Below are 15,202 nucleotides of genomic sequence, written 5' to 3' on the forward strand. Positions count from 1 at the left end.
GGAAGAAGCACATTGTCATCTAAGAGCGTAGACTGAGATGAGAAGAGAACGAACGACCGGGTTGTCGCCGTCCCTGTCCACATGAGCTTGGCCACTGGAGCCTGGGCCACACCACCAAGCTGTTCGGTATTTCTCAGGTCAGTCAACATAGTCGGTCTTGTTCTTGCTTATATTGTATACTAACGGCCTACAGGCGCACTTCTTTTACATCTTCGCTCTCTTGCTCGGTCTTTGTCAACAACAACTCTCTCTACTCGGACTTTGGCTTCACCAACCAACACCCTATCATCGTCGGGTTCCTCCTCTTTTCGGACATTCTCGGTCCCCTTGACAACGTCATCAAGCTATTGATGAACATTCTGAGCCGCAAATTTGAGTTCGAGGCTGACGGCTTTTGCCAACGGCCTCGGGTACAACACCGAGCTAGCTCGCTCGCAATGATCAAGCTGCAGATTCAGAACCTGAGCACCATGGATGCCGACTGGATGTTTGCTAGTTACCACTTCTCGCACCCTATCCTATCGGAGCGCTTGAAGGCCCTGAACTGGCAGCCTACCGAGAAAGTGGAGGTGAAGGGTGGTGACAAGGAGGCGGCCAAGGAGGATGTTGCGACTGCAACTGGCAGAGACGAGTTGTAGATCGGGAATGTACCTTTTTTTTTTTCTTTTTTTTTTTGCTGTAGTATACGCTAGACAAGCGAGAATGTGAAACTATTGAGCACCATCTACCTCTACCTCCAATAACTTGCAGCGCTTCACGGGATACTCTGGCCGACAACTGCCGTGGGAGACTGTTTCACTCCATAATCATCCCTAACCCCATATCAGGGCAAGAAAGCGGAACCAACTACAAGCCCCTGCGATCAACGCAGATAAAAGTCAAATGTAAGAGCACATACAGCTAACTTCATCATTGCCTTGTCTTGGCCAATTCAGCGCCCAATAAGCTTCGTGGACGACCAATCTCCTCTTCAATCCCTTGCTGTTGCGTCGTCAGGATATTGACAACTGTGGGGCCACTTCTGCCAGCCGCCAACCACTCCGAAAGGCCCGCTTGGCACCTTGAACGAACCTCGCCAAAACTTTGGAGGGACTTGCCATAGTCGGCGGCGCATTCCTACAGCACCACGAACACTCGATCGATCTTCGGAAAGAGCGAAGAGAGGTGAGAAGTCGCGGCACGATGTCCAGAGTCAGTCTCCAATCCCCGCTCCTCCAGGCGGTGCTGCGGCGGCCGACCGCCCAGCTAATTCCGCGCTGCACTCTGGCGACCACAAAACCCACCGTTGCTCGGTATGTCACCACCTCCCCCCCTCCTCTTCCACAACCAAACCAACAGACAACCAACTAACCCACCCCCTTCCCCCGAACGCAGCAGCATCTCCCACCTCCCCACTCTGCGCCCAACCCTCACCACCCCATCACCCCTCTTCCGCGCCGCCAACGCCCAGCGCTTCACACCAACAACGATGTCCGAAACGACGACAACCGGGCGAGGTAGCGGACGTGCTAGCCAAGACGTCTGTTACGGCGCACCCGGCGCTCGCGGGCTGCGCCAGCCAGATCCGCTGCGGACCCCGCCCAAACATGTCCGGCGCCAGCCGCCTGATCCAGAAGCGCCGCCACGGCTTTCTCAACCGCCTTCGCTGTAAGGGCGGGCAGAAAATGATTTCGCGGAGGAGGGCGAAGGGGAGGAAGAAGTTGGGGCATTAGGGCGGTGTTGGGGGGTTGGAGGGGGGGTTTGGGAGGGGGGATGGGGAGATGGCGGGGACTGTGTGTATTATACCTTGGAGGTGTAAAATGTATCATACTGGGTTAGAGGTTTCCTGAAATGGTCAATCTCTTGTTAGGTCGGGCAACTGGGTGCAGATTGAGCGCTTGTGTGTGTTCCTGCTCCCAGCGGGTCAGGGTTAGGCTCACTTAGGACGATATTCTGGCAGGTTGGCCAAAGAGGTGCTGGCGAATGTTATGAGAACATATACAAAGGTTACTTGTGGAACAAGGGTCTTGACAATCAACAACTGACACCCATCCGCGCCTGTCATCCGCGTGCGTCAGCTCGGCGTTGCTAGAAAAGAAGCAGCAACCGACGAGGCGCTCGTATTCTAACAGGCCAATTCGGCAACCATTGAGTTGATTGTTCTGCCCGTTCTTCTAATCTTTGGCGCGGGCTAACCTGACGATCAGTAATATGACGAGTATCTCGAAACATATATCCCCTAACACAGACGCAAGGATGAGGAAGTTGAGGTATTGGAAAACTAAACCGCTGGCCACACAGCTATTTTCATCCTAGAATAAGCACTCCATCAGAATGTTAGAGGAATTAAAAAAAAAAGAACATTGAGTTAGTTCATCGTGAGGGCAAAAGCTCGCCGGTCAGCGTTCTTTCGGGGAGGTGGCCGGGCCGTTAAAGAATAGCCTCAGGTTATAGGCGAGCGTAATCCTCACATCTTCTCACATGTCATTGCACAATGTTGACTCCTACATTATTAAACACATCACTTCATCCGGGAACCTCTCCCTCGCGCTAATAAATACTACAATTAACTAATCATGATACCACTAGTTATTCAAAAGCCCACTACTAGAACAACTACTACCGTCTCCATAAAGAAAGAAGGAAAACACAACCAAAAAACAAACCACCACCCCCCTCAAACCGGCGGCTCCAATCCACCCTCACACTTCCCACTATCCGTATAGCACGCCAAAAACAACTTATCACTCCCCTCCCCAATCCACACCGTATACCTCCCACCCCCCAACTCCTCCGCCCCCGGCGCCACCCAATTCTGCAGCTCCACATCCCACACACTCACATCCTTCCTCGTCAGCCTTAACACCACCCTCTCACTCTCCCCAGGCCTCAACACCGCCGTCTTCTCAAAATCCCTCAACTGCACCTTCGGCGTCTCATACACGCCCCCCTCGGGATACTCCACATACCCCTGCACCGACGCCCTCCCCGCAAACTCCCCCCCCACGTTCGTCACCGTCACGCCCACCTCCCACACCACGTCCCACAGCGCGGGGTTTCCGCCCTCGCCGCCGCCCGCGGCCGGCCCCGGCCGCTGTTCCGTCGAGTACCCCGCCGGGTACGCGTACTTCTTCTTGCCCTCGGCGCCGACGGCGCGCGCGGCGTCGGCCTCGTGCTGGGGCAGCCAGGGGTAGAGGTAGCGCCAGATTTTGGGGAAGTTGGTCGGGGTGTAGGCTTCGGAGGCGGGGGGGAGGCTGGTGGGGAGGATGGGGGGTGGGGTTTTGGGGGTGCGCGGTGGGGGGAGGAGGGTGAGGGGTGTGGTGATGGGGTGGATGGTGGCGTTGGTGAGGGTGAAGGTGGTGTACCTGAGGCCGTGGCCCGAAGACGAAGCGCGGTTGCATGGATTGGTAGTGCATGGAGCGGTAGTCGATGTAGAGGCTCTCCGAGTAGGTGTCCTGGACTTGGCCGAAGGCGAAGCCTTTGAGGTTGGCGATGCTGTCGGGGACGTCGGTGGCGGATTTGGTGATGGAGTAGGGGAGGTGGCCGCTGGGAGAGACGTCGCCGAAGAGGATGTTGGTGAGGGACTCGCCTGCTTCTTGGCCGGGGAGGTGGGCGAAGAGGACGGCTTTGACGGAGGGGTGGTCGATCCAGGACTCGAGGATGAGAGGGCCGACAGTGTGCACGACAACTACGACGTTCTTGAATTTCTCGGCGGCTTTTTGCACGAGCTTGTCGCCGCCGTGCCAGGCCGCCAGCTTGTCCGAGTCGCGATCTCCGTGGTTGTTCTCGACGGTGAAGCTGTTTTCTCCTGCGTCGGAGCTGATGAAGACCACCGCAATGTCGTCCGCGGCGGGCGTATCAATGATGAGAGGGAAAGTTGTCCGAGTTGTGGAACTTGACGTCCGGGACTCTCCTTCTGATGGCCGAGATGGGGTCATCGAAATAGGGGTAATCCGCCACACCAGACCCCCAGCCCATGCCAAGTGTGCCCGTGTTGCACGCTCTGTTGAGGCAAGCATTCGGCCCTGCGGAATTGACCTGCGCATCGGTGCCGAAGATGGTGAGTTTGCTCGAGGCGGATAGCGGGAGAAGGCTGCCGTTGTTCTTCAGAAGCGTGATGGCGTCCTGGGCCACCTGGCGGGCGACCAGGTTGTGGTCATCTTGGACGTTGACAAACCAATTGACCTGCCCGATAGGGGAGAAGACAGCCGCCGGATACAAAAGCCCGTTTCCGGTCTCGCGTGTTAGACGAGAAGTTGGGTCGTGGGTGGTCTTTATCCTGCTTCATCTTGTACCAAGAGGCCACAACTCGGGTAGCCATGTCGTTTAGCCTGTCCACGGGCACGGAACCGTTCAACACAGACCGAGTCAGCTCATACTGCCACAAGCTAAAACCAAAAAGCGGGATGTTGGTGTCGCCTGGCATGTTCATATCGAGACCGGCCAAGGCCGAATCCACACCCGAGATGTGGCTCAGCCAGTCGGACATCACCATGCCCTGAAATCCAAGTTCGTCCTTGAGGATGCCGTTGACGAGGTGGCTGTGTTGGGAGCAAGCAGAACCGTTCACAGCATTGTATGCCGTCATCACAGCACCAACGCCGGCGTGCACAGCCTCGGCGAACGGCCACAGGTACAGCTCGTGAAGAGTCCGGTCGTCTGCGCTTGGTCAGCATATCTGTCGCGCGACTGCTTGCGGTCGGGACATGTTACCAATGTTGGCGCTGTACCCCGGTTGGAATGGGTTGTACATGCGGAACATCTCCTGTTCGTTGCCAATGTAGTGCTTGATCGTGGCGATGACACCCTGCTCCTGGATGCCCTTGATATGCTGGGCGGCGGCCTTCGCCTGAAGCACCGGGTCGGAACCGAATCCCTCCCAGTTACGGCCCGGCCCAGGGGTTTCCGTCCCAATGGGCCAACTGACGGGCCAAGGTGGACGTTGGCTCCCTTGCCCCGGAATTCCTTGCCCATGGCAACTCCGCGGGCATACATCAGGGCTTTGTCCCAGGTCGCGCCCGTGGTGATGCCCGCAGGGAACGCGGTCACATTGTCAACAGACGACACGCCGAGAGCGGAGTCCTGGAGACAGAGTTGAGGGAAGCCTAGACGGTCGGCACTTCCGGAGTTTCCCACACAAGGCCTGAATAATTAGCAAAGGGTGATACGTCGGGTTGTCTGATACTGACCCTATTCACGATATTAGCATGTACATTGCTAGCAGTGTCCGGAGAATGGCCTACCCATATAAATCCCGACCCCAGACGTGATGTTTACTTTCTCAGCCAGGGTCATCTGCGACACCAAATCCTGGGCCTTGGTGTATGCATCCTGCCATGAATCAAGCCAGCCTCCATGTGGCGTAGGATAGTAAGGGGCAGCATGGTATCCCTCGGGGACCGGATCCCTTGGGCCAACACTACGAGCAAGGGCAGGTGAAGCGAAAAGGCTCAAGGCGAGCGAGAGCCGCGCGGCACTCGCGTGGTAGACCATAGTAGCCGCGTCGTCTCAGCCCTCGCGGACTTAGCAAGAGTAGGTTCGTCACAACTCTAAAGTCTCTAGACTGAACACAAGCTGAACACCAACACAAGAGAAGGCACAAGGAAACGCGGGAGCAGGATGAGGTTATTCAAGATACCGTCTCGATGTCTTAAAGCCCAGAGCGCGTAGGGCAGACGCGCCGGGGGCGCTCAACCAGCCGTTTAATCAACGATGTGACGTCGGCTCCCCGACTGCAGATCTGAATTCCAGGTACATGGCATCCACGGCGATCGGGAAAAAGGAGCCGCACCTGTTAGGAGACAGCCAAGAAGCGGGCGAGAGCCCAAAAGCGACGAGGATGGACGGGATTCGGCCATTTTAAGACTTGGGGCCGCAACCGAACTGCAACCCCCGCCCCCGCGTGCCCGGCAAGACAACCTGCAAGGACGCGCGCCATGCCGTTCCCCATTCGCTGTCGCTGCCCGAACCAGGGGTTCAATTCAGCCCGCGCAAGTACCGGTCGTCTTCGCTTGAAGGGCATGCCGGCAATGAGTTCCTCAGATCAGTAAACAGACCACCGCCCGCTCGCTCGGGGTTCAACTCTAGTTGTGGATGCTTTGTTTTCAAATCCTCGTTCATCTCCCAGGGCAGCCAACTTCCCCGATAGGTAAATTGCGAAAGCTGTAGCTGGATCGTGAGCCGTGCGCCGGAAGCTCGCTAACGGGACCAAAGCTTAATACCTATATAGACGCGGGTTAGTGTGCGAGAGACTCGGCGCCTGCAGGTTCGCAAGCTAAGTCGCAAAAGAGGAGAGAGTGGTATCGTTGACTGCCAGAAGGGATCATGTGCGGATGGCATGTGGCACAAAGCAGGTTTTGACCTCTAGGAGAGACCCAGTCGGACGAAGGAACGGAGGAACCTGCGGAGGAACGGACTGCTTGTGTTCCCCCAAGTTAGGCAAGTAACTCGTACCGCCCGAGAAAACGAGTACATAACTCTGCTTCGTAGCCTAACTAATCAGCCCTAGTATTTCCAATACCGGTCGGCAACGTGGGAAAAGCGATCTTGTTACACGGACAGCGAAAGCGAGGATGAAAATGTTGGAAATGGAGAGCTGAAAACAAGATGTGGACCCGGGTTCACTCCGAAGAAAGAAGAGCACTGGGAACGTCCACCAATCGCACCACACTTGTTCGGCAGCCTCGGCCAATGTCCCAGCCCACAGCTTCTCGAAAAGGCAGGTTCAGGGCCGTGGGTTGTCTGCCAAGGCGGCATTTTCCCGGGGCCTTCCCTTTCCCATCCTTTCCCATCTTTTTTTCTTCTTTTTCACCGGCTCGAGACTGGCATTCCTAGTCGGTTGCTTGTGCCCCACGAGGCACGAGTGCCCTACCGCAGATCCAGCGCTCACCATGTAACCCGACGCGGCAGTCAGTGCAAATTCCGGCATTCCATCCTTGATCGTGACCTGTCGCGTGGCTTGGGTGATCCATCACGGCACATGATATATTGCAGCGCACATCACATTGCAGAGCGATTAACTACACAGTAGTTACAAGCAAAAGCAAGCAAGTGGAAGAAGAAAAAGAACCAAGGAGCTGAGCAGCACTGGGGAGCGCGGGAAGTGGGAAAGGGGAAATGGGAAATGGGAAATGGAGATGGCCTTGTTTGATTCCCAACTTCGTCAACCAAGCCAGCCACAGCCAATTTCTGACCTTGGCGCATCCTCCTTTTCTTGTGCAACAACTTCTCTAACGTAAGAATACGAAATGCACAGGACGCACGCTCACTCGATGAGCTGAATGAATGGTCACTCTCACTTGCATAATCCTTGCTGAGATCTCTCTCTGTCCGTGCCGCATCGAACCGGGTCATCCCGTGCCGCTGACGGCCTCATCGCCCTGCTCGTCTTCTGGAAGGCTGTCAGCTCGGACAGATCCTGTCAAACCGGGTACAGGCTGTGAGATCTGAGTCTGCAGGAGGCCCTCCCCACACCGAGAGTCCACACCACCATCGCGAAGTCGGCGATGTCCTCCACATCCACCCGTTCCTCAGATGTGCCGTACTCGGGTCATTAGTCAACCTGTGATGGCGCCTCTGTCATTGTCTTATTGGAGCCAGCCCAGCCCCCACCCCCCTGGCCATGGCCGCTACGGGGGGCACGGAAGCCCTTTCCTGATGGTGATCGCTCCAAGAGAGATGGGAACCGTCTTGTCCACATATGCGGGGGTTGCCATGGCGCCCTGCATACCGGCCTCCCTAGCTCCGTTTGCCCCTCCCGCGGCGCAGACGATGCCCATTATAAAGGTTGGCGCTCCGTCATACCGTCTCACAGTCTGTTCCTGAGTCCTGTGGCGGAGTTGTCAACCATCTGAGACCCTCTTGTCTCGTCTCTCAGGGCGTAGGAGCCACATCGAGCTATATACCCTTCTTGGTCAAACCTCTCCCCGCCGAACCCCCCACCCTAGCAAGCCACCATGAAGGGCCTTCTCCTCACTTGCCTCTCGCTGGCGCCTCTCGCTCTCGGAGCGCCAAGCTTGAGAAGACAAGGTAAGCCTGAAGCCGAACGCCAGCTCAAGACGGACCTCTGTCTGACAGTATCAAGATGGCGTCACTCCCCAGCAGCTGAAGGACTTCAAACTCTACGCCCAGTGGTCCTCAGCGGCCTCTTGCAACAGTGACAAGGCCGCCAACGAGCCGGTCACCTGCTTCGAGGACCAGTGCTCCATCTTCGCGTCTCACAACGCGACGGTCGCCGCCTCGTTCATGTATGTTTCCAAGCCCTTGGGGGTCCCTTGTGCAATTAGTTGTCTAACACACCATCAGCGGGACTATATTAGACACGAGGGGGTTCATCGGTGTGGACCCTGTCGACAAGCAGATCGTCGTCTCCTTCAGGGGTTCGACCTCCGTCCGTAACTGGATCGCCGAGTAAGACCAAACAATAAGCTTAATCCCTCCCATACCTACTTCCCCACTGACCCCCCGCCTCCAGCTTCATCTTCGTCCAAGTCCCGTGCGACCTCGGCTTCGGCTGCCTCGCGCATACGGGCTTCTACGCCTCATGGGGCGAGGTTTCCTCACGAGTACTCGCCGGTGTCCGGGCCGCCGTGGCGGCCAACCCGTCTTACAAGGTGGTGGTGACGGGCCACTCGCTCGGGGGCGCGGTGGCCACGCTGGCCACGGCCTACATCCGCAAGGCGGGCATCGCGGCCGACCTGTACACGTACGGCTCGCCGCGCGTCGGCAACCTGCCCTTTGTCGAGTACGTCACCAAGCAGGCCGGCGCCGAGTACCGCATCACCCACACCGACGACCCCGTCCCGCGCCTGCCGCCCATCTTGTTGAACTACCGCCACGTCAGTCCCGAGTATTGGATCGATCCCGGCACGGATGATGTGGTGTCGCTGGATGAGGTGGATTACTGCGCGGGGTACTCGAACATCAAGTGTAATGGTGGCACGAAGGGGCTGAACATGGAGTCGCATGGGTATTACTTCCAGCAGCTGGAGGGGTGCAAGTCTGGCGAGGGCACGCCGTTCAGGAGGGCCGAGGTCACTGACGAGGAGCTCGCGGCGAAGCTGAATATGTATGTGGACTTGGATATCCAGGTCGCTGAGAACCTGCACGCGGAGGGGCAGTCGTAGTTGGGTATATAGCCCCGGTTGGATGAGGGGATGGTGTTGGGTGGTTGCAGATGCCTGATGCATGTACATACTGCGGATATAACTCTGTATTTACTTTTCAATACTGTTTTCCACAGCCTTGCTGGGTATTTCCCAACCTAGCATCATCACCCTTCGCAACACTTTCGTCGAGAACTCCACAACCGGGTGCCCGTTCGTTGTAGCGCCAGGTCGCTTACACCTGCTCCCATTATGTCCAGACCTCTTAACACATCCGTGAACCAACTGATAACAATGGGGTACCTGTGTTTGTATTGTGCTCTTTGTGTATCCCCAAAAGCTGGCCCCCTAGGGACCCCCGACTCCAACTAGCGCATGCTGTCTGGTTACGCCAAGGCCTCCAGTCTCCTCCACCACCAACGACGTCTGGTACCTAGTGTATGTGTTGCGCGAGTTGGGGGATGGAGCGAGAAAGTCGTTGCATGCCCCAGCAGCGAAACCAAGGAACATTATCGGTTGCTTCGGATCTTAGCACGGGGAACTGAGAGCTGGGTTTGAACCGCCGCCGACTTTAGTGGCAGTCCGTCTAAGGTTAGCAAATGACACCCCATTCGGCAACTGTCATTGATTTGGCTGCTGAGGCGGTATCTTTCACGCCATCATGCCAAAGAGAATATTTGCCCGAGGACACTAGGAATCAGCATTTGAACTCCGACTCGGGGATCGAGGTCGGTGTCTGACGCGGGCGGTGTGGATACAAAGGCAAGTGAGAAAGGTTCGCTCACCGGACCGGAAGCGGTGGTTTGTGGCATTGGTTGGTTGGCATTTTGATTTGGGAGGCTGGTTGAGCATGATGAGCATTGGGTTGAGAAAGTGGTTGAAACACCACTGTTCAAGATCGATCATGATCAGATACATCGAGGAATAAACACTACAAACTGTTGGGGGGGAACGGGTCGCATATGAGCCGACCTTTCGCGTGTGAGCTGGCCCAGTAAAGAGAGCGCCCGTGCCCAAGCAGATCAGACGGCCCTTCCGCACAATATAAGGCAGGAACTCGCAGTTGAATTCCAACGGGGCCACGGACCGGGTAGCCTAAAGGTTACTGGCGGTGACCCCTCGACCGTGCTGTTTAGTTCACCTTGAAAGGTACCCGGACGTAAGGGAGGCTATAGGTTCAAATCATGATGCCAGCACGGATTTTCTTAGGGGGCGCCAGGACGCTGGCGGAGTCCTCCAAATGTAGAAACGAGCAGCTCCCATCGGCCCGACGGGGCATCACGGAGCTGCACCACGAAGTAACCCCCCCCCCGAGGGGGTTTCGTAACTGGCTACCTCTCTTCGACCGCAAAGGGAGCTAGCCGGTGAGCTTTTGCTAGTTTCGAAGAGTGATATTCTGATGTTGAGAACATTGTTGTTACCTGGCTGGTCGTAACGCTAAGCATCCCTCTCGGTTTCTGCTATCTATATACTTTCTTTGTCTTCTTAGATCGACTAAGAGAAGCAATTATCACACTGAATTGAACAGTTGAAGACGATACTTATCTCGTGTATTGAATCGTGGGATTGTGGTCCGGAAAAACTACCTAGAGTTGGAAAATTCGACTCAATAGATGGAAGTTAGGGAACCATCAACACTCGGCTTCCTTTCATAAGGCACGCCCCTAAGCCGTTTATTTTGATTAACGCGCTTATTCTCCATTAAAAACAACTCGCGCCTTTTCAAGCTGCTTTGATCCTCGCGTGGCAGACGCGAGACCCAAACACCACACCACTGGGTTAGTAACTCGGGCTGAAATGGACCCGACTCCCTTGACTAGCGGAGAAGGTTCAAGTTACCCGACAAGCTATATTATGTTTCATTACTCCCTTTCTCTGGTGAAGTATTGGTGCTGATGAGGAACGTATGGCCGGTAGTATCCCTTAGGGAAAAATGGTCGGGTCAGTGGAGAGCGGCAACGGAGGAGGGGAGTCGTGCCGTGGCGAGCATGATACTTGAACCCGCATCTTTCTCAGGAGTAGACATGATTTAGTGGGAGTAGAGAGGGCACCGCCCAATTCTGCTTCCAAACATAGCCTCGTGTTATGAATGAGAGAGGACAGGACGGCATGCTCCTCGGCACCCCGCTAACCGCGTGTGTGAGAACCCAACGAGCTCAACGAGGTCACGATCACAATCCATTCGTGGGAGGCACATTGAAGCTAGTATGAAGTATTTTTGATGGGAAGGCCCCAAGTTGGGACACCCTCATTCTCCTAGTGAGCTACAATACATAAAAGACTCCCCCACTCTTGTCTAGGTAACAGCCTGTCTAAACCCGGGCTCTAAGCGACCCCACCACAAGAAGTAAACAATCAAAAAGGGGGTATACCAAATATGCAATGCACTGTCTAAACCGGGAAACCCGATGATGATGCCAAACAAGAGAGAGAGAGAGAGAGAGAGGGAAACACAAAAACGAGCCGACAAACCCAGCCCCTAGTTTTTTTCCCTCCCCTCCTCACCAACACCAGGCCCCATTCCCAAGGGGTATCATCCATCCATCCACCCATACCATGCACCATACTCTCTCCGGCGCCAAATCCCCCTTTTCACAAAGGGACCACACAGGGACCACCGTACCGTACAATGCCATACCTATACCCAGCCAGGCACGCCGCACCACCAAATGTCCGTTTTCCCGAACCCCCAAATCCATGCGCCGTAAAGTGAGCAGGTAGCGCCCATGGCCAATAATAACACACCCCCCAACTAAAGATCGCGGCCATCCCAACAAAAAAAACCGAGCAAACAAACACCCTGCCCAAAACATGCTACCACGCCACAACATACCCCCTCCTCTTTATCCTCCCTCTTGCTCCCACATTCACCCGCGCCTAAAAAGCCTCTTCGTACTCCCCACCTTCCCAATCTCCCCAAACATGCCCCTCCTCGCCTCCCCCCCACGATCCATCAAACTCGCCTCCAACCCCCCCTCATCACCACCACCACCACCACCACCACTACCCACCACACCCATACCCACACCCACACTCCCCCTCCTACCACCCACGCTTTCCCTCCCCCCCGCCACCGTCCCCGCAATACTCGGCAGCGCCGCCGACCCGGAGGGTTTCCGCTCGCCACTAGCGATGCGCACCTTCTCCTTGATGCTCTCGACCCACGCCTTGCTCTCCTCGCTCATCTCGATCTGCTTGGCGCGCGGGCCGGCCATGCCCAGGGCCACGGCGCCCTCGTCCTCGTCCCAGCTGACCCGCGAGCTGGAGCGCGAGCGCAGCGACGAGCCCCCCGACGGCGGGGTGGCTTCGAGGCGGCTGACGCTGGCGAGCGGGGTCTTGGGGCGCGAGGCGGGGGAATGGTGGTGCGGTTCGTTGTTGTTGGAGGGGCTGGCGCTGGCGGTGGGGCGGCGCGTCTTGCGCAGTTTTAGGGGGGAGATGGGGGAGTGGGAGTCCATGGCTGAGGAGGGGCGGCTGGGAGGGGTGGCGTCGGAGGCGGCGACGGGGCGTACCGCACCCAGTCCGCGGGATGTCCTTGACCTCGATCTTGCCGTCTGCGCCGGCGGCGACGGAGCGCCAGAGAGTGGTGCGTGGCGTATTCTTTAAGGTACTCGCCTAGGTCAGCCCAGCCGCCGCCCACGCGCACCATGACGCGCTCGCCGTGCTCGCCCACGCAGCGGATGAAGAGCTTGATCGGGGCCTCGCCGTTGGAGCGGGAGAGGTGGTAGAGCTTGATCTCCTGGTTGCCGCGGTGGCGCGGGCGAGAGCTGCGGGCGGGCGCTAGGGTGAACGAGGGCGTGGCGGAGCGGGAGTAGGCAGAGCGCATCGACATGTTGGATTGGGTCCGAGGGATGGCGTCTCCCCTGGAGCTCTTGCGCGGGATTGGCATTTTGAAGTCGGGCGGGTTGAGGTTGACGGCTGGGGGCTCCGCAGTCAGTCGGATCTTAGCTGGCACCGACTCCAGAATCTGGCCGATCTGGCGCTGGAGCTGGTCGTCCATGCCGGGGATGACCTTTTCGGCCGGAGTGTTGGGCTGCGTCACATCATCCTCATCCTCCAACATGGATCTCGTCGGGGTACCAGGAGGGCTGACAAAGCTCGGTAGTTCCGTGATGGTGGGCTTGTCGTTGAAGGTCACTGACATGGACCTTGTGCTCGACCGGAAGGATTCGAGACCCGAGAGGTCTGTGCTGTCCATGTGCCTTAAGCGAGGGCGTTCAGGAGTTCCCTGGTCGACAAGATCACTAGAGAACGAGTCCACGAACGTGCTGGGAGCTTCGTGCAGGACCGTCGAGGACTCCGAGGCGGTGCTAGCACGTCTGTCATGATCCTCCGCCTGAAACACCTCATTCTCCGAAATGTCCGACAGCTCAGAGTCAGAAGTCGAGGAAAAGCCCACCGCATCCCCGAGTATCCTCCGGTTGCTAGGGCCAGTCGACAGCGGCTCCGAGATGGCTCTTACAAAAGGTTCAGCGCTGGCCGATCCGTCGGATGCGCTTTGATCGAAGTCGTTATCGGTATCCGGGTAGACGCCCTCCGTTGCGGGCGTCTCCTCTTCTTCAATGGTTGGGTAGATCTTGATAACGGGAGGCCGGACCTCCGGCGGGGGACTAAGATCCCGTGCACTGTCGCTATCCGGGGAAGACGCATTCGCCAGCGGCTGTGCTTCCCCTGAAGGTGCCAATGCCGGGGATCCGTTGGAGACGGGCGACACGCTGGGGGCACTTCCATCCGTGCCCTCGCGCAATGGCTGCTCGGGCGCTGCCCTGGGCGGGACGACCTGCTGGACCATCCCCGCCAAGTCGTTCTCCTGGACTTTCCTGTCGCAGGCCACAGTCCATTCGCCATATGCATGCTCCAAAGTGTCCATCCGGTCGATCCAGTCTTCCGGTAGGGTGTCGGGCTGGCCTTCAAGGATATCCAGCATGGCATCCAAGTCGCGGCCCGCCTTGGCCACCTTGCGCCCCAGGACAGACTTCATCACGTCAAAGGCTTCCCGAGACAAGGCTGCGGATGTGGCCCCGTTCTGGCGATTGGCAGTGTTGATCGCATTCCAACCCGACTGGAGAGCGGCCTCGGCGTCGGCAATTGACGTCAAGAAGACCGGGATCTTACGCAGCACCAGAAGGCGAAAATTCCAAGCACTCATGAGCCTGGTGAGTTTAGAAAGGTTCGGCAGCGCTTGAACGGTGGTGGCTGTGACGATGGCAGTCAAGTCATCCAACATCGCAAAGCTCGACAGCGACATGGTAGAGCGCCCAGAACCCATTACGGGGGTCCCCGGCCTGGACAAGGGCATGATGTGGTTGTTCAAAACCTGGCTCTTGATCTCTTCTATCTCGAGCTCCTCCAGCCCCTGGGCGATCTCATCGATGCGCCGCTCGTATCTCGCAACGTCGGCCGTCGGAATGCTTCCATTGTATCCCTGGTCTGGTGTACCCAGGGATTCGTGTTGTGTGGGGAGCAGGGTGTCCCAGAGTTTTGATCTTCTACTCCTAGGCATCTCAAAGCCCGCAGAGCCCCCACCAGCCGGCCAAGGCCAGGCGGAGAGCTCGCCGAGCCATGCGTAGATATTATCCGATGCAATCGCAACCCTCAGCGCAAAGGCCTGCTCGGCCGGGGTTGCTGCCGCCAGGCAAGCCTTCAGCCCCCCCGAGGGGTTCCGGAAGGCATTGACGACGGTCCGCGGGTTCAGGTTCGCGAGGAGGTCGTCCGTGCTCCGTTGGCGGGCGGGCGACGAGTCGGACATAGCGGAGTGGAGTTGGCGGCCCCGGGCGGGCGCAAGGTGCGCGGGAGTCCGGGGCGGGGGGGATTCGTTCATGGTGATGGTTGTTGTAAGCTGGTGTGGTGTTGGTGGTAGTCAGTGGTTGAGGGAACGGGCGGCGCCCAGCATAATGGCCCTTTTTCTTTCCTATGAGCCTGGCGAAACAGTACAAAGAAGCCTCTCGGGGGTTCCCATAGTCGGTAAAAGAAGGACGACGGTGTTGGGCGAGGCTGGGAGCCTGCTTGTGATTCGCTGCGCGGCGGCCTCTGAAGCGTTCGCTGCTGCTCCCCGCTTGCTCCGTGCTTAGCCCGCAGCGGATTGATTCGCTGAGGAGTTGACACACAAGACACGATAAGTA

At 57.4% G+C, this 15,202-nt stretch overlaps 5 protein-coding genes across 5 annotated transcripts in view; 3 read left to right on the forward strand and 2 right to left on the reverse strand.

Annotated features, from left to right (window-relative positions):
• The window catches only part of CHGG_02511 (uncharacterized protein), a gene marked incomplete at both ends in the record, with an annotated part of 1,528 nt that extends 890 nt beyond the window's left edge, over window positions 1-638 (forward strand). The window contains one exon of the mRNA XM_001229026.1: window positions 194-638. Coding sequence (XP_001229027.1) covers window positions 194-638 — 445 coding nt within the window. The remainder of the gene's footprint in view (window positions 1-193) is intronic.
• Window positions 639-1,182: 544 nt separating this feature from the next.
• On the forward strand, window positions 1,183-1,651 carry CHGG_02512 (uncharacterized protein; the record flags this gene model as incomplete). The annotated part of the gene is made up of 2 exons (XM_001229027.1): window positions 1,183-1,292; window positions 1,375-1,651. 2 exons carry the CDS (start codon window positions 1,183-1,185, stop codon window positions 1,649-1,651), a joined length of 387 nt encoding a protein of 128 aa, XP_001229028.1.
• Window positions 1,652-2,656: 1,005 nt separating this feature from the next.
• On the reverse strand, window positions 2,657-5,472 carry CHGG_02513 (uncharacterized protein; the record flags this gene model as incomplete). The annotated part of the gene is made up of 6 exons (XM_001229028.1): window positions 2,657-3,154; window positions 3,345-4,004; window positions 4,157-4,638; window positions 4,693-4,958; window position 5,169; window positions 5,223-5,472. The coding sequence occupies 6 exons, from the start codon at window positions 5,470-5,472 to the stop codon at window positions 2,657-2,659; spliced, it is 2,157 nt and encodes a 718-aa protein (XP_001229029.1).
• Window positions 5,473-7,934: 2,462 nt separating this feature from the next.
• Window positions 7,935-9,104, forward strand: CHGG_02514 (uncharacterized protein; the record flags this gene model as incomplete). Its single annotated transcript, XM_001229029.1, has 4 exons — window positions 7,935-8,007; window positions 8,063-8,225; window positions 8,284-8,388; window positions 8,453-9,104. The coding sequence occupies 4 exons, from the start codon at window positions 7,935-7,937 to the stop codon at window positions 9,102-9,104; spliced, it is 993 nt and encodes a 330-aa protein (XP_001229030.1).
• Window positions 9,105-11,950: 2,846 nt separating this feature from the next.
• On the reverse strand, window positions 11,951-14,901 carry CHGG_02515 (uncharacterized protein; the record flags this gene model as incomplete). Its single annotated transcript, XM_001229030.1, has 2 exons — window positions 11,951-12,476; window positions 12,593-14,901. The coding sequence occupies 2 exons, from the start codon at window positions 14,899-14,901 to the stop codon at window positions 11,951-11,953; spliced, it is 2,835 nt and encodes a 944-aa protein (XP_001229031.1).
• Between the last annotated feature and the right edge of the window lie 301 nt (window positions 14,902-15,202).

This window comes from Chaetomium globosum, genomic scaffold (assembly GCF_000143365.1).
Source record: "Chaetomium globosum CBS 148.51 scaffold_2 genomic scaffold, whole genome shotgun sequence".
In the NCBI taxonomy this organism is placed as follows: Eukaryota; Fungi; Ascomycota; class Sordariomycetes; order Sordariales; family Chaetomiaceae; genus Chaetomium; species Chaetomium globosum.